This window comes from Mesoplodon mirus (assembly GCF_964341445.2).
Source record: "Mesoplodon mirus genome assembly, chromosome: 14".
NCBI classification, from domain to species: Eukaryota; Metazoa; Chordata; class Mammalia; order Artiodactyla; family Ziphiidae; genus Mesoplodon; species Mesoplodon mirus.
Window position 1 is genome coordinate 64943073 of NC_138990.1, and position 18232 is coordinate 64961304.

An 18232-nucleotide genomic window follows, 5' to 3' on the forward strand; every position below is an offset into this window, starting at 1 on the left:
GAAGACCTTGTTTCTCTCTCAGATCCTTTCTGGGGCTCCTGTCAGAGAGCAGAAGTTCCAGGTCGTAGGGAATTTGTTCTGTTAAATCTTTTATTCCCTCAGTCAGCCTCCATTCAGTGAGCTAAACCACAGTAGCCCAGTGTTCCTTATTTTACTTGCTAACTCCAGGTCTCCTGGATCAAAAGTTAGGGACAGAGTCATAATATTACTAGTAGCTAATCTTTATTGAGCATTTACTGTGATGTCACAGGAACTGTGCAAAACTTTTTACATGCTTTAAATTGATTGCAAAGATGGCCTCAATTCCCTATCCTTCCCTGTATCCACACACCTTGTCTTGTGACTTTGCAGCTTTTTCCACCAAGTAGTGGAGTCTGCTTCTCCACCTCTTGAACCTCGGCTGGTCCCATGAATTGCTTTGGCTAATAAAATTCAACAGAAGAAATGGTGTGCGAATTCAGGGTTTTAGGTCTCAAGAGGCTTGCAAGCTTACTCTCTCTCTTGGAACCCCAGGACAGCCATGTGAACAGGCCTATGTGAGTTGGCTAGAAATGAACACCACTTGGTGGAGAGCTGTCATCCCAAACTGAGACCACCCAGAGCAGCCAGCACCTACTTCACCTGCCAACTAACTTCAAATAGGTGAGTGAGCTTAGCTGAGGCCAGGCCAACAGAGTCCAGCTCAGCAGAACCATTCCACCGATCAACTCACAGACAGGTAAAAATGATACATCGTTGTTGCTTAAAAACTGTCTTTTGGGGGTAGGTGGTTATGCATTATTATTATGTTAATAGATAACAGATACACATTCATCATGATTTCCATTCTCTTGACAAGGAAACAGGCTTTAAGAGGTTAAATTCTTGCCTGTGATCAGTAGCTAATAAATGGGTCCAGAAAGTTTGACTCCATAGGTCAAATTCTTATCTGTTATTTTGTGGGGCCCCATCACAGCACTCTGGGCTCTGATAAGCCCTCAGCTAATCTGAAAGCTGTTTGAGTGGAAGAAGCAGTGTTTTTGCAAATGGAGGCAAGCCCAAGGGATAAAGCTCAAACACCAGGAATCTCTCTGCTGATAAAAATACCATGTCTATTATTAACCAAAACTTTTAATATAGAACACTGTAATCTATCAAAGAAAAAAATGCTTAAATGCAGAACAAGAGAGACGATGTCTTTGAGGTTAAGGTCACAAGCTAAATGCTAGCAGAAATTTTGGCTGTATCTCATTAACACTAAATTATGACTGAGTTCTGCAAGAGGTCCTTGTGACAATCCCATTAATGCAAATGGCATTCCTTATGATGTCTGTTTTTGTAAATGAAAACAAAAATGCAATTATGTCAGTGGAATTCACTCATTAAACTAAACTAAAATCCACCAGCAAGTGTCTCCCCACTTCCACCCCACATCTTTGATTAAAAGCAGTTGTTCCCCAGAGTTGCAAAAGGATATTTTGCTAAAATATGAGTGCACAATTTGATCATAGAGCGGGCACAGGAGTTCTTACAGATATCGGAGGTTGGGAAGGTTCTGGAAGGCATCAGGGTCGATGTATAGCAGGTTGTTGGCCTTTTCAATTCTACTGTAAAAGAGGAAAGAACATGAACGTGACCTCAACAGTAAGGAATGCTATGGTGTTTTTCACATTATGCAAAGAGTATGTTAATGTCATTCACCCATCCATCCATCTATTCATCCATCCATCGTTTCAACAAAAATTGAGCATACATGCGGTGTCTTTTACTATAGTAAACTGTGCAAACAAAATATTAACCCTGCCCCATATAACTCTCATCACTGAAGTCTTCCTGGAACCTATTCATCAGAGACAAACAAAGCGCTGACTGGGTGAGTCGTTTTCACTGAGCACAGTTGAGTCTTTAACCATTAAGGATCTCCCAGGATCTGAGGAGGCTAAGAGGGTAGGGACGAGACTAATGCGGGGAAACTTTTGTCTGGTTGGGAGACAAGAGAGAAGGGCATGAAAAACAACAAAAGAGGGTGGGAAGGAAAAAGGCCGAAGAGCCAAAGGAGGTTAGAGAAAAGGAGAGTGAAGGGGCAAAGGAAAACAAAGACTGGGGGAAAACCAGTGGGCGTCTCTGGCTTTCACTGTGCAGTCCCAGCAGACAGCAGCTGGGAATGTGCCAGTGAGTCCCCTCACGCTGCACACTGAGGCTGCTCTCTCACAGCTCATGGGAAGTGATGGCTTCTGCCCCAGGTTGACCTGCACTGTGTCCTGATCTGGACACAGTGCAGTTCTGGAGGTGGGCATGTTCACATTTGGATTCTGACGGAGAGAGGCTGCCCTTTCCCCATCTTGCTAGATCAATGTATATTTGCAGAGATGCTCTGTGTTAATTACTTCCTCCCTGTTTCATTAGCTTTAATGTTGCGGTAACCTGTAGCTACCCAAATCCAAGTACCAGGTAATTAATCATTTTAAGTACAGTCAGTGCTACATGGGGGTGAGCACCTCTCCATGCAGGGAAGAGATGAAAGAGCCATCCCATTAACTCCACTGCCCGTTGAAGAGCATAGAGGGACGCCTGCTTGACCTTGCCCAGAAGGCCAGCTGCCCTTTGGTTCATTTCTCTGATATTCTCTGTGGGTTCTGAGACCCTGGTCAGATCTCTTTTCCCAACTAGGGTAAGGAAAGGCCAAGCAGAGTGAGAAGAAGGAAGGAGCACGAGGGCAATGGGGGGAGGGAGGGAAGGCGTCAGTTGCAGAGGCTTAATGACAACAAGGAAGAGTGAGAGTGGGATGCGGAGTAGAAGAAAAGGGAAGGAGGTCTGCCAAAATGGACAGACTGTCATTCCTAAACAAATTCATATGGATGGATGGATGCATATATGAATTATGCATGTGTGTGGGGGTATGTATATATGCTAAAAAGTTTTCAAAAAGATACGAAAGAGTCAGGAGATTTATGTTCAAGTCCTTATCCTGCTGTGGATTTGTCTGGGTGACCAGACAAGCCTCACAACTTCTCGCTGTCTTTCTTTCCTCGCCTGTAAAATTAGGAAAGTGGGTCACTGGCTTTCCTAACTGTGTTCCATGAGAATTTTGTGAGATATTAATCAATGCTTCACAGAGAAACCTTTCCAAAGACATTAGCTGAGAAACTCTTAATATGATATCCTTCTTGGAGATTCCAAGTGTATATTCACATATTACAGGCTCTGAGTTTTCCTATAGTAAGTGAATCTGTCCAACTTAACCTTATTTGACCATAGACTTTTTTCCTTTTTGGGGGTATTTAATAATTTTCCAAGTGTTTAATGATACACAGAATATACTTTGGAAAATTTTGCACCAGATTGTCTGTGAAGTCTCTTTGGGCTTTGATAACCTATGGTAATTAGAGACTGGTATGAAACAGAGGTGGATTTGTGTGAGTATTGGCATGTATGTAAAACTAGAATGTCAACAAGAGGAAGTAAATTTGGTTGGAGTAGTAAAGAGGCCAAGGATTGTTATGATCTTACTGTATGCCGGTTGATGTGTTAGATCTATTTAACATTTATCATCTCATTTATTCATCACAGTGATCCTGTGAGGCATGCAATTTTATTATTCTCACTTACAGATAAGAAAACTAAGTCTTAGCATGATTTTGTATCTTGGCCAAGGTTTCATGGTGGGTATATGGAGTCAAACTAAGACTGCCCATCTTCAGCTACATCATGGGGGATTTATTCTGGGCTTTGACTGTGGAATAAATTTGAATGAGAGGATGAGGTAGACGTACTTGCAGTCACAGAGCTAGATTCTTGAGTCTACTACACAAGAAATTCTGGGAGGGAAGAAGCAGGATAAGACCAAGCTCTGGAATGGGACCTGGATCACCAGGCAGAGACACATGACAGTGCCTTTTGGACTGACTTTGACATCTTAAAATGAAATTCTAGGGGTCTGAGGGCAGAGCAGAGCCAGGGCCTCCCAGGAATATAAGTGAACTTTAAAGCTATGGCCGAGAACAGCCATGAGCAAACCCCACAGGTTCTTGCTTACATTTCGTGTAGTTTGGGCAGGTTGGAGAACACATTTGCCTCTATAGCTTCCAAGACATCATTCTGCGAGATCTCTCTGCAAAGAAAGAAATATAATTCAAGTCAGTTCAGTTACACTCCAGAAGTGGATTTAGAGCTCAGCATAGAACCTTGTGCCTACAATGATGCAGAAGACACACAAAACTCTGTTCCTGCTCACAAAAAAGTCAGCTGTAATGATGAGGCAAAGCTAACAAATAAGATGGTAACACTTGCAGAACAATGAGAGAATAAACCCAAGGCAATGATTCAGGTCAGAGGTTATTCAGTCTACAAATGTAGCAACTGAGGCCCAGAGAGGGAAAGAGACTTGATTAAAGATATTTAGGGAATATGTGGGATGAGAACAAACTTTAAATTCCCTATAGACCAGGGGTCAGCAACCGTCTTCTACAGGACCAGGCAGTAATTTTTTTTTCTTTTTTGGCTTTGTGGATCATTTGGTCTCTGTTGCAACCACTCGGTTGATACTGTCATGTAAAAGTGGTCATAGATATCATGTACATCAATGAGCATGCCTCTGTTCCAGTAAAACTTTATTCATAAAAACAGGCGGCAGGCTGGATTTTGTGTCATGGGCCGTAGTAGTTCAGTGACCCTGCCCTAGACCATGGAGGCAAGTTCTTCATTCTGCTAATCTGGCTTTGGGAGATGAGAACCTCAGTTCAGTCTCTTTTAAAGAAACATCCATGCCATTACCCAAGCGGCGTTTGTTATTCCAGGACCTTTGGCATTAATGTTGTCTTGGCCTAAAATCCCCAGAAAAGATCCTTCAGATCCCAGCTTATTTCCTCCTGGAGTAATTTGAGGGGAGTAGAGGATGAAGTCCCCTCTGCAGAAGCCCAGAGCTTATGAGGAGAGAAGGGTGGCTCAATCAGTTAATGTTTATAAAGTGGCTCAAAGGTGAAACACGATATTATTAGGCCCCTGAGGAAGACTCTCATGCAGTTTTGTTTTGTTTTTTTTACAACTTTATTGGAGTATAATTGCTTAACAATGGTGTATTAGTTTCTGCTTTATAACAAAGTGAATCAGTTATACATATACATATGTTCCCATATCCCTTCCCTCTTGCGTCTCCCTCCCACCCTCCCTATCCCACCCCTCTAGGTGGTCACAAAGCACCGAGCTGATCTCCCTGTGCTATGCGGCTGCTTCCCACTAGGTATCTATTTTACGTTTGGTAGTGTATATATGTCCATGCCACTCTTTCGCTTTGTCACAACTTATCCTTCCCCCTCCCCATATCCTCAAGTCCATTCTCAAGTAGGTCTGTGTCTTTATTCCTGTTTTACCCCTAGGTTCTTCATGACATTTTTTCCCCTTAAATTCCATATATATGTGTTAGCATATGTGGCAGCTGAGAGAGTCTCAGAAAATCTCATAGGCAGCATGCACTCAAGTTGGCTGAGGTGAAGCGATGTCTGCTGGCCTGGGATTTAGCTGAGAAGCTCTAGGAAGGCTCTTGATCAAGGGAAAGGCCTGGAGGGCAGGGCAGGGCAGGGAGAGGGCCTGTTGAGGGAGGGGAAGTATGATTGTGAGCTGCAGTCAGTTCAGGGAGGGTAACTGGCAACATCCGGGGCTTGTCAACTCAGAGGTTGGCAGGGTCGTTTCTCAGACTCCTCCATGAGTGCGGAGACATTTTGTGAGAGAAAAGCACCTCTTATTCTATGGTAGCTTCCTTCGTGATTCATTTGGTAAAGTGAATTGGTCTTCACAATTTTCATAGTTGAACATAGATGAGGGTGGTGTGTACACGTGTGTATTTAATAGGACACGTTGGCCATTGGGCACTTACTTTGCTTCTCTGTCCTTCAAGTGGAAGGGGTACTGGGAGGTGCAGACATGAGAAGGAGTAGGAAAGGAGTGGTAGACCTTGAAAAATGAGACATTTATTTGAACACTTAAAGGAGTCAAGTGAGAGTTGAACAGGTAGAAAATAAGCATGGAGGAAAGCACTAGATGACAGAGAGGGTTTAAACGCAAATAGTCCCATATTGTCCAAAAACTATTTCCAGGTTCACTTACAGGTCCTGGTAGGTTTGGTCACCCCCTTGTGGTAATATCTCAGCCTAATACTGCCTAAAAGGTGAACATTTTGCCTTAACTGAATTCATGTAGCAAGCGTTCCCTTATATGGATTTTTTTTTCCCCAAAGAGAACTAAAAATTCTCAAAACAAACTAGCCAAGAAACACTTCTAAATTAATTATTTCAGAAGACAGTTCATATTTTATGGCCTCAACTTCAAGGACAGGAGAGGGTATTGGGCTTGGGTGGAGGCTGAGGGAACCTTTGGCTGGAGGAGGCTTGGGGGGAGGTGAACAGCATGCAGCAGTGGAAAAACACCTCACTGGAAAATTCAGGGATCTTGCTCCAGTTCAACCCAGTTCTGCTTCTAGTTATTTCTACTATCGTTGACTAGGTATCTACTATTTACCAGCCACTCTACATACATTGTCTCTGATCCCTTTAGCATGCCTGTGAAGTCAGTATTTTAATCTCCATGTTAATAAACAGCCCCATCTGTATGCAGAACCAGCTGTGGCTGACTGCCAGGCTGGAACAGTTTCTTCTACATGCCCTGCCTACCAGGACCACGCTGGGCCTAATATTTCCACTCCTATATATTTACTCAAAAGAAATAAAAACTCATGCCCTCCCAAAGAGTTGTACAGAGATGTTCATAGCAACTTTATTTGTAATAGCCCCAAACTGGGAACAACCAAATGGATGAACTGTGGAATATCCATACAGTGGGATATTACTCATCCATAAAGTGGAACAAACTGCTGATCCAGCATAGTTGAATCTTTAAAAAATTATGCCGAGTGAAAGAATGCAGACAGGAAAGAAATACTGTCTGATTCCATTTATCTGAGGGTCTAGAAGAAGAAAAACTAATATGCAATGATAGAAATCAGAGTAATTGTCACCTGGAGCCTGGGATGGAGGTTGCTGGCAGGGAAGAGGCAGAGAGCTTTCTGCGATGATGGAAATGTTCTATATCAAGATTGGGGAGGTCGGAACATGACTTTGTCTAACTTATTGAACTTTTTGTTTTTTTAAAACTTAGTTTTGGCTGCGTTGGGTCTTTGTTGCTGTGTACAGGCTTTCTCTAGTTGCGGCCAGCTTGGCTACTCTTCATTGCGGTGCGTGGGCTTCTCGTCGCGGAGCACAGGCTCAAGGTGCGTGGGCTCAGTAGTTGTGACGCACGGGCTTAGGTGCTCCACGGCATGTGGGATTTTCCCGGAGCAGGGCTCGAACCCGTGTCCCCTGCATTGGCAGGCGGATTCTTAACCACTGTGTCACCAGGGATAGCCCTAACTGATTGAACTTTAAGTTTAAAATGAATGCATATATTTTATTGTATATGAAACATACCTTAATACAGTTATTTAAACAGTGTCTTTCATTCAAAGGAAGGAGAATAAATTCCATTTTGTTTGTGTTTTGAGAACTCTGAATTAAGAGAACTAATGGAAGAATGTTGGTTATATTGTCTGGCCAGAAGGTGGTGTTCAAATCCTAGCTCTATCCTGGAGATTCTAGATAAGGTTCCTTCCCTCCTGGCTGTTCTCCCAGCAACCTCCCATTCCCTCTCCACAATCTATAAAGTGCATAGCGGAACTAGGTCAGAGGATCAGAGTTTCTCAACTCTGGATGCACATTAGAATCTTCTGGTGGACCTTTAAAAAACTTCCAAAGCCTGAGTTCACGTCGGGGAGTTGGATTTATTTAGCCTGAGGTGAAACTCTGGTGTTATTTTTTTTTTTTCTTTTTTTTTTGCGGTACGCGGGCCTCTCACCGTTGTGGCCTCTCCCGTGGCGGAGCACAGGCTCCGGACACGCAGGCTCAGCGGCCATGGCTCACGGGCCCAGCCTCTCCGCAGCATGTGGGATCTTCCCGGACCGGGGCACGAACCCGTGTCCCCTGCATCGCCAGGTGGACTCTCAACCACTGCGCCACCAGGGAAGCCCTCTGGTGTTATTTTATTTTATTTTTTTCCCCTTTAATTCTCCAAGCAATGGTGATTCTAATGTGCGTGAAGGATTGAGAACTACTGGTCTAGATGATGTTAAGGTCCCTCTTAGATCTATGCTTTCTGTCTTAAATAAAGTTTCCTTCAGGAGCAAGGCCAAATTTCCCTGGGCTGCTAAGACAATAACTGGAGCAATAAGGTTCTTGGAGCACATGAGGAAATAAAAATGAGACAAAATAGTAGCAAGAGAAACCTGGAGATAGAACATGGAAGCAGGTGTAAAATAGAGGAGGTACTAGTTAGGTCTGGTTTTTCATAAGTATGAAAATTTAATTAGAAAGTCAACATTTTAAATGGTAACTGTGTAACAAGAGGTATTGTGGAAAATATGAAAAAACACCTTACATTTGGTTAGTATTGATAATTGACGAAGTTTTATTTTTTTCTATGCATAGCTTCTCTTCATTTTCAGTGTACTTATGCAAATTAGAGTTAGTACAGCCAATACTAACTACAGTGAGGTCAACAGAGGTAACCTGGCTTGGCTAAGATAATACACAACTGTGAGGGTCACCCAACTGGTCTTGGAAGGGAGCACGTGGAATCTTTACATCCGAAGAATTTGCACAGTTAAGAAACCTTTCTCAAAAGATTCAGTTAAGACTTTTCTTTATAATTGTGACAAATCACAGCAATTGGCATAATTCGGGGTATGACAGTGCTTCTTCAGAGTCAACAGGTAAAGTGTTTATGAAAAAGGAGAGCTCTAGGGATGTGATAGATCAGTGGTTCTCAGAGTGTGGTCTGGTGGTCTCTGTGGTCAAAACTATTTTCATAATCATGCTAAAATATATTTTTTTCACTCATTCTATGAGCATACAGTGGAACCCAGGGACTAGTTGATGTGTGGATGCAGAAGTAGATATGAGAATCCATCTGTCTTCTATTAAACAAGATGTTAAAATGTTTTGAAAATATGTAAAAAACTATGGTACTCTTCTCCCTAATATTTTTTTGAACATGGTTATTTTGCATAACAACTGTTATTTATGTTATTATGTAGAGATTTATTATTGCTCTAAAATGGACTAGCAAAATATTTCCCAGTTTGAATTTCTAGAATGGTAAGTGTCAGTAGCTATAAGCTACATAAGCAAAATCTGTTTGGTGTCTTTAATAACTTTTAAGATGTAAAGAGATCCCGAGCCCAGAAAGTTTGGGAACTGTCCAATGTAGGCATTGAATGCTGTCATTTTTGGGTGAGGGATCCTGATTCTGTGGAAAGCTTATTTCCAGAGATGAGGCTCTCATCTCAGACGATGCTTCTCAGTTGTTCATGCATATATGAATCACCTGGGGATCGTGTTGAAATGCTGATTCTCAATGGGAAGATCTTGAGTGGGGTCTGAGGTTCTGCCTTTTTAATGCCTCAGGGTGATAGGGATGGTGCTACTCTTGAGACCACACTTTGGATTGCAAGGTTCTTTAGAAGAATGGTAGTAACACCCCAACAGGCCTTTCTCCCCAACACACACCCAGTGGTAGGCATGAAAAGTATGATAGAGGAGGAGTGGAATGAAGTACTTGATTTTAAAAACCCTTTATCCCCTCTGGAAACCCTTCCCTTACTCTCTTATTGAAGTTTTTCTGTCCTCTAGATTCTCACAAGGCTTCTTTCATTTGTCAGTTAAAGCAATTACCATGTTGTTTTGTCATTGCTGTTTTTTGGCAGGGGTGCTCATTGTCTAATTCCTTAACCTGACTTTGAGTTCCTGGGTGGTATCTTATCCATCTATCTTTCTATCTCTAGCATCTAGTGGTATGTTGGCGTGTGATAGGTACTCAATAAATGCTTAGTGGGTGGATGTGTAGATGAAGAAAAAGTAGTCTTCAGGTCCAGAAACAGCATCTGAAAAGCTGCAAAGGAGATGAAGTTTGTCTTCTGTAGTCTTTCACCCCCCTTTCTGTGGCCAACCTGCCTAAGTATGGTATGTGACGGCCAAGCCTAGCTTGTCTGTGAGTTAGATTTTTGTCCCAGGGATTTTTCTACATTTAATACACAGCATGCAAGGGACACATACGTGGATTTGGTCTATGTATGGATGGATGGATATGTATGGATAATAGAGTCTGGTTGCTTTTAGCTCTACCCCTACGGGTCATAGCATTTCCAGCTCCTCTCTGGCTCACAGGTGAGGTCCTTGAATTGACAAAACACCCATAGAGGAGAAAATGAGAGAGATGACTGGTGTGCCTGTAGGAGTTCTTAAAGCATTTGATTGGGTGTTAGATCTCTTCTGTGCATGGAATTCCACGTTTCTTTGAAGGCAGGGGAGATGTGCTTGCATGAGGTGCTGGAGGTTATCAGGACGTTCCCTCTGGAGTGAGTTTCAGAGCCACAGTCAAATTCTACTCCAGATTTGCATTGTTCTGGCCAATGAAGTGGTATTCATATACAAGTACACTTGTGGGTGGGGGTCGGGTCAGTAGGAGGGACTTTAGGGAGAGAATGAGCATGTAGCATTCAGCTGGGTCCAGCCTGAAATGTCAACGTATCCTAGAGTGATATTCATTTGTCCACCATTTCACCTGACACGCATTTGCCAAATGCTGGGACTGTTTCATTCAGAGAAGAGATGCTACAGGTTTGTAGGATTAGGAAAAACTGAAGAACTGTTACCAGCAATTCAGGACCTCCCTAGAATTTCAACGACATGTATGAATTGGAGAGCAGGATGTAATAAGAAATCAAACACTCACAGGAACATCGTCTTTGCTTTTTTTCTGATATAGGAGATATTCTCCAACCAGGTTTTCCCCCCTTTTCCCTCCTCCCCTGACCTTCCTTAGAGCATTTTCCTTCAGTAAATCTGACATATCCCTCCCTAACTGGGCATTCAACTGCATTAAAATATTTTTACTACTCACTGAATCAGATTTCTTTCTTTTGTCTTTAATAACCTCTGGCTAAATGTAGTTGACTGTTTCTCTTCCCTGAGTCCCCTGTGGGATGCCCTCACACACTCCGTCATAGCCCTCACAGACCGCGCTGGGTTTGCGTTCTGGTTTGTCTCCTTCACCAGGTAAAGAACTCCTGGAGGACAGTGACATTGCCTTTCATCTTAGTATTTCTGCTCCCAGCCAAGTGTTTGCTGAATGAGTGAATTATCTTTGAAAGATTATAAAAGATTTTCCACCTTTGTTCTTGCACAATAAAGCTGTGTTCTTGAAAATTCGCAGTAAACAGAGTATTTGCAAATCAAAATGTGTACTGACACAAGAAGGAAGCTTCTGGTTTCGCAGAGCCTAGGAGTGAATTTTTAAAAGAGTGAAGAGCTAATCCAACAAATGTTCAACAAGTTTTGATTAAGCAGCTTTTGTATTTCAGGTACTAGGCTTTGCGTTGGGGCTCTAAAGATGAATAAAATGGGTTCTGGGTTTTATCAATTGTCTTTAACTCAGCAAGTCTAGTATTCTAGGCTTTCCTTAACTGGGTGCTATCTTTATTTGATGGGCTACATCTGAGTTACTAGAAAAAATAAAATGGATTGTTGGTATGTTGCATTTGAATATAACTACAGATATATAAATAATATACTTTCATATATAGTATATATAATACATAATTATATATGTATTATACATTGTGTTATATACATGATTATATATTATACACACACACAAGTGTGTGTGTATATATTATATATAATATATATATAATATAATATATATATAATATATATTATATATATATGTATTTCTACCAATGTCTATACTCCCTTAATTCTTCTGGATATGTGCCAAATAACTTAAGTAAATACAGAACAGGGCGGGTGAAAATGTCCATGAACATACATTCCAGTAAATTTCATAAATCTCTCCAAATATATACTTCTACCCTTATTTAGAATTCCCTTAAGATCAGATCTGGAGACTTTACCATAGAGACCTGAGTTTGAATCCTGCCTCCATTTCTTACTAGCTGTACAACTGTGACAAGTTACAGCAGAGTCTCTCTGAGCTTCAGTTTCCTTGTCTGTAAAATGGGAATAATTGCTATATCACAGGGATGTCAAAGGTATTAAATAAGATGGTATGTGTGAAGGCACAACGCTTCTCACGTGGTAAACTCAAATATTGCTGTGCCTGCCTCCATCTCTCTGTTGAGTTTAGGACTGAAGTCCTCTGCATCTGGGAAATACTGGGCTCGCTGATCACTGAACTGGGGAAAGAGGTGTGAGCAAGTGTTCTAGGAATGCTTCTCTTAACCCTGCCTACACATCATTTAAATTCTTAAGCCAGGCTATGGCATTATCCCAAACACCATCCTGAGTCTTAACCACAGAACTGCCATCTGGTCTGTTGGCCAACAAAGGAGATTAGGCAGAGCACGTAGGTGCCCCAACAAGCATGTCTCCACCACTGAAGTCCTAATCTAAAAAGGAAGCTGGTCCCTGTGGGAGAGGGTCAATACAGAGTGGGACATGTTGTCAGGGTGGGGTAAGGACATTGCCGATAGGCCCCTCTCACTTCCCCAGGTGGCAGCAGGTAGGTGCCTTCCTTTCCTGATATGTCCCATCTGCTTCCTTCTCCCTGTGCAAAGTGTGTCTTTGCTAAAGATGCTCTAAAGATGTCCCCAAATGAGACAGAAATTAAAGCACCCTCAGTGACTCGAATTCAACTCCTTCACTTTTAAATTCATCAACAACAAACTTGTGTCCATTTTTAGTTTTGTCTTAATTTAAAATGTTAAGTAATAATCTATATTTTGGAATATTTCCCTTGCTTTGCTCAGCAGATGAGGAAAGGAACTAAAACTCACAGACGTAATAGCTAATGTTTATTATGCACTTCTTATGTGCCAAGCAATTTTTCTGCACTTTACATTTGTTAAATTGCTTAATCCACACAACAACCCTTTGAGGGAAGTACCATCCTTGACCCCTTTACAGAAGAGGAAAATGAGGCATACAGAGGTTAAGTAATTTCCCCAGTGCCACAGAGCCAGTGAGTGAAGTCGACCTAGAATATGAACTCACCATTCATGGGACCTCAAAAAGATGGCAGAAATCAGATAGGCCATATTTCCAGTGACCCGGAAAACTATTTCCACTTCAGAAGATCTTGTTGTTATTGTTTTAATTTCCAATAGAGTATAAAATTTTGGCTCAGCAATACGCCTATAAAACAACTAAATACTGCTCCCTTCCTCCATGCTGCATGGTACTTGAGTTCTGACGAGGCAAAATATGTCAACATGCAAATTCACCTTCTACAGATAAATCAAAGTCTCAAGCAGTGACTCAGGGTAAATGCTTTTTTAGGGCATTCTCTATGCAAGGGCAAAACATGTAAGACAATAAAAAGCAGTGCCCCTGCCTTCCCAGAGTCTGCACTTTAGTTGGGTAGAAGCAACATGCATGGGAAGTTGGGTGTGCAAAGTCAGTAGAAGTGGAAGAAAGTATGAGAGGAATGTCCAACACAGAGCAGGGCAAACAGTGGGCATTCAACACCTTTTATTTTCCCTCTCACACCCTCGCTAAATGTCAGCATTTCTCAAGCTCTGTCTTAGTATCCCTTTAGATTTCCCTGTTAGAACCTCTCTGTTGATGCCTCACATGTCATCAGAGCAAGTTTCCCTCTTAGACTAGAGACCCATGTTTGCAATGGCCAAAGCCATGTTCTGCATACGCTTGATAGACAACTAGTCTGGAGCAGGCTTATTATTTTCCTCTCCCAATTCTCCGCCACATCCCCTGACCCAGGCACAACCCCAGACACCAGCTGCATTGTCATTCCTATTGGTTCATTGGACCAACCCAAGCTTTAAATCTTGGGGTCATCTCTGACTCCTTTTCGACATTTAACAGATTCTAAATCTTCTCAATTACTTTTTTTTTTAAGTATTTCTTGCAAATATCCCTTCATTTCCCACCATCATTATCATAATTATGGCTCTTTGCAATTTCTGCTGGACCAGCGGTACTTAACAATCATGTGATGACTCAGGATTTGGGTCTGATGTGGTCGTGAATCATCTTTTTTTCAAACAAATTAAATGTCCCAGTGGCTAATGATTTACTCAAAAATTTGGAGTAGATTCAAAGATGTCTATATATATATATATATATATATATATATTTTTTTTTTTTTTTTTTTTTTTTTTTTTTTACAAGAAAGTGGAATGGCTAGTGGGGAAAAGAGTGGAGTAGAAAGTGAGGACCTGGGGCTTCCCTGGTGGCGCAGGGTGGAGAATCCGCCTGCCAATGCAGGAGACACAGGTTCAAGCTCTGGTCCGGGAAGATCCCACACCGCGGAGCAACTAAGCCCGTGTGCCACAACTACTGAGCCTTCACTCTAGAGCCTGCAAGCCATAACTACTGAGCCCGCATGCCACAACTACTGAAGCCTGTGTGCCTAGAGCCCATGCTCCGCAACAAGAGAAGCCACTGCAGTGAGAAGCCCGCGCACCTCAACGAAGTGTAGCCCCCGCTTGCTGCAACTAGAGAAAAGCCTGCGTGCAGCAACGAAGACCCAGTGCAGCCAAAGATTTTAAAAAAAGGGAAGGCCTGGAGTCTACTCTGCCTGGATACAGGAGTGTAGCGAATATTTATACTTGGGAGCCATGAGTAGGGAAGGTAAATGGAATTAAAAGAGGATGATAAAAAGGGAAGGAGGAAGAAAGAGCAGGAGGTAAAGGGAAAGAGGTTTTCTGGAGGTAGAATGATATTAGAAGTTAGAAAAGGTAGGTAATTTCTTTATTACTCTGTATTCCTGTCAGAAATTATTTAAACAGGAATTCATTAAATTCTAAGTGATGGGAGATAAGGGGTTGGGCAGGTAATAAGTGAGGGGACATTGATTGGGTCCCTTGGCTTCAGTGCGGGCTGCCAGCTTTAGCAGAGGACAAAGAAGGGAAGGTGGGAAGGCTGGAAGCGTCTCTGACCCACAAGGATGGGTAAATTGTCTGTAGGTTTGGGACCCAGGCAAGTTTGAGCTGTGTAACTCAAGGCTGCAGGAATAAAGATGATGGTGATAATTACCTTTATTAGACAGTTACTGTGAGGCGGGCACAGTGCTAAATGTTCTACATGGGTAATCTCACTAATGGCCTTGTCTTATCAGGGCCCTGCTGACTTGTATGTCTTAGTTCATATGCACGTGTTAGTGGCAGCATGAACCTGGAAGCCAGATAGGCCTGGGTTCAAATTCTAGCTTTATCATTGCCTAGTTGTGTGACCTTAGACAGGTCAGGTAACCTCCATGAGTTTTATTTCAATGGGGGTAATTATAGCTACTTTTTGGGTTTTATGAGAATTATGGATATAACATATGGCACGGAAGAGGTTTCTAGCTGCCCACCACAGTCTACTTTCCCCTCTTATTTCTGGGGGCACAGCTTGACTATGTTTCCTGGCAATCTTGCTGTTAGGTATAGCCTTGAGGGGAGAAGGCTTCTCCCAAGGAATGGGAGCAGAAGTGACGTGTGCTGTGCCAGGCTTGCCCGTAACCCCTCTCGTGTGCTCCTCTGTGCTCTATCTCCCATCCAACCTGGCTGAAGGTGCCAGGACAACCTTGGGGGCCAGGATTGAAAACGGAGAAGCTGCTGGTGGCTTGGGGTCCTAAATCAAGTGCTGAGGAGCACCACCCGACTACGAGGTGAGAAAGAAAGAAACTTGTTCTTAAGGTCCCTGACATTGTGGAGTTTGTGGTTGCCATCTAACCACTCTCATACCTAAGGTAGGAGTCTAGCATCCAGCATCCTGTCTGTATTTGCTCAACAAATGCTCCTCCCATCAGGGTAGGTATGAGTTTTGCATCTCCCATCTGCTGAAAAATGGGTATATACAGTAGGTGTTGAGTACATTTTTGTTGGCTGGCTAATTAGGAGTCATGTAGAAGTGTCGCTTGGCCAAACTGGGAGGAAACAAACAACAACCAAAAAACTCCCTCCTCCAAACTGTCTATATGTGACCTTGTTTAGCCAGAGACCTCTGTTCCTTGGTGACACAGTATTTACTCCCTGTGATGGAATTGCTTGGCCTCTTGCGGGGAACAGACCAGCTGGCTGCTCCTTATAGAATTATGGGCCCTTGGCTTTTTTCTCTCTTTTTCAATTATTTCATGAAAAAAAAAATGCCAGAAAGAACAACTTTTTAACAATGGGGACTACTAAATCCATTAGCACACAGACCCTGGGAGGGTGTTCAGGTTAAGAAATTTGAACCCTCAGCTCTGTCATCTCCAGCAGTGCAGAGCTGCATGAGGTGAGGTCTCCCCAGTGGGCAAAAGCAAGTCCTTCATCACTTTGGCAAATCACTGGAGCTCCCTGAGATCCATTTTCCTCTGTAAGATGTTGCTAAGGCCCTCTGTCCCTCAGTACGTTTTATACTCGATCCTTTGTAGTTGGCAGGGCTATTGAAGATCACATGAATAATGCATGTCACGCCGGAAGAAAAAAGCACATAGTGTTATGCAAAGGTCATGCTGCTTACTGTTATTTTTATTACTTCAGTGCAGTCAGGAGACCTCAGTTCTAGTCCTGACTCTGCCACTAATTAACCACTTTCCTTGAGTCAAATCAGTTACCTTCTCTGGGCCTTTGTTCCTCATCTATAAAACAACACTGTTGATCCAGATGATCTCGTGGGTCTCTTCTAGCCCTAGAATTCAGTGATTTTAATTATATCTATGATTCTGTTATTAAAAGACAGCCAACCACATTGTTGGCAGTCCTCCATGACAGCCAGCTTCCATTTCTAAAAAGCCGGGCTGAAGGCAAGGGAGCCATGAAGCATCCTGATTAAGGAACTGCACCTGTTCCCTTACGAGCAGGTCTGTGGGCAGACCCAGGAGGGAGCAACAGGACGGTAGCCCCCAAGGGCCATCCTTCCTGAGCCCTGCACAAGGTGAGAAAGTGCCCTCGCCTGAGCCATCAGACTCCTGAAGACAGCGTTTGTTTTATTGTCAGCTTAAAGAGGGCTTCATTGATCTTCCTGTAAGCCAGCGTTGATTTCTTCCTTGTCATACATCCCGAGCCTCTTTACCAAAGAAACTCAAATCTGTGTGTGTGGGGGGGGGTGCAGGGAGGCAGTTGTTGTAGGCTTTTCTGTCCACTTGTGTCACCCAGCAGCCCCTCAAAAGCTTCCTTAATTATTTTCTGTGGGCTCTATCGTGCCTTTCTGCTACCCTTGCCACACTTGTAACGTAATCCGCCCTTCCCCAGCTGGCTTTCATCCTCCTTCCAGCCTCTGTTTTTCACTCTGCAATTCATAATTACTCTCGTTTTTATGCCCCTCCATTTTCCACCTCATTAATTCTTATTCTCGGCACAAGAGTGTCTCCTTTATGGGCTGCAGTGAGGGAACTACAAGGAACTCACATTTGGCTGCTTCTGAATTTGAGGCGCTTTGATTGTCTTGTTTTCCTCTTTGGAACTGCTTGAGTCTAGTGCCCTCATAAGCACCCTGCATGCAAAGCTGTTATCCACCCTGCCCTTTGCTACCTTTTCTGAATTTCTTTGAATTTAGAAATTCAGGGGCTTAATTTCATCAACCCCATATTTAATTGATTTTATATCTGTTTCTGAGCAGTAGGTTTCCCTCTCCCATCCCAAATGGTAGTTGAAGGCCCTGCTCCAGGGCCTCCTTTGCCTCACGATGGTCCTGAAATTGTCCCTGTTTTCACAGCAAAGAGACCTGTATGGTCAGGAAAAAGAAAGGAAGTTTTTAAAAAGAGCTTCCTATTTTATGCAACTTTGCCGTGCCTGGAGAAATATGTGGTCATTCTAGAAAGTGAGGAGGAAAGTGGATTCTTTTCCAAGCTGAATCTTCGGTTCAGTTGGTTAAGGCCACCCAACATGTTGGGAATCATTAGCCTAGTTCAGTATATGTTCAGGCCTCTTCCGTGCCTTGGAAACCTTTGTTTAAACAAAAGCTTAGAGAGTAGCAAAACAAATAATGATGAAGTTGTTCCTGTCAAGGTCTAGGGCGTTGGCTGTGTGGGCAGAAGAAGACAACCCAGATCTCCTTCCTCACTCCAGCAGCTTCTGAGGGGCACTTTGTTCTCCTATGCCTGTGTGCATTTGTCTGGTCCCAAGATAATTTCAAGTAATGAAGATCCTTTTAGGAAGACATCTTTTAGGAAAAGTTTTTTAATCTTATTTTTGTAATCCCACTGAAATGAGAATTTCAGGGTA

At 42.7% G+C, this 18232-nt stretch overlaps 1 protein-coding gene across 2 annotated transcripts in view; it reads right to left on the reverse strand.

The window, feature by feature from the left end:
* FSHR (follicle stimulating hormone receptor) overlaps positions 1-18232 on the reverse strand; it is a gene marked incomplete at both ends in the record, with an annotated part of 171315 nt that overhangs the window by 51228 nt on the left and 101855 nt on the right. For both annotated transcript variants that reach the window (XM_082643243.1, XM_082643242.1), the window contains 2 exons: positions 1512-1586; positions 4016-4090. In XM_082643243.1, coding sequence (XP_082499369.1) covers positions 1512-1586; positions 4016-4090 — 150 coding nt within the window. The remainder of the gene's footprint in view (positions 1-1511; positions 1587-4015; positions 4091-18232) is intronic.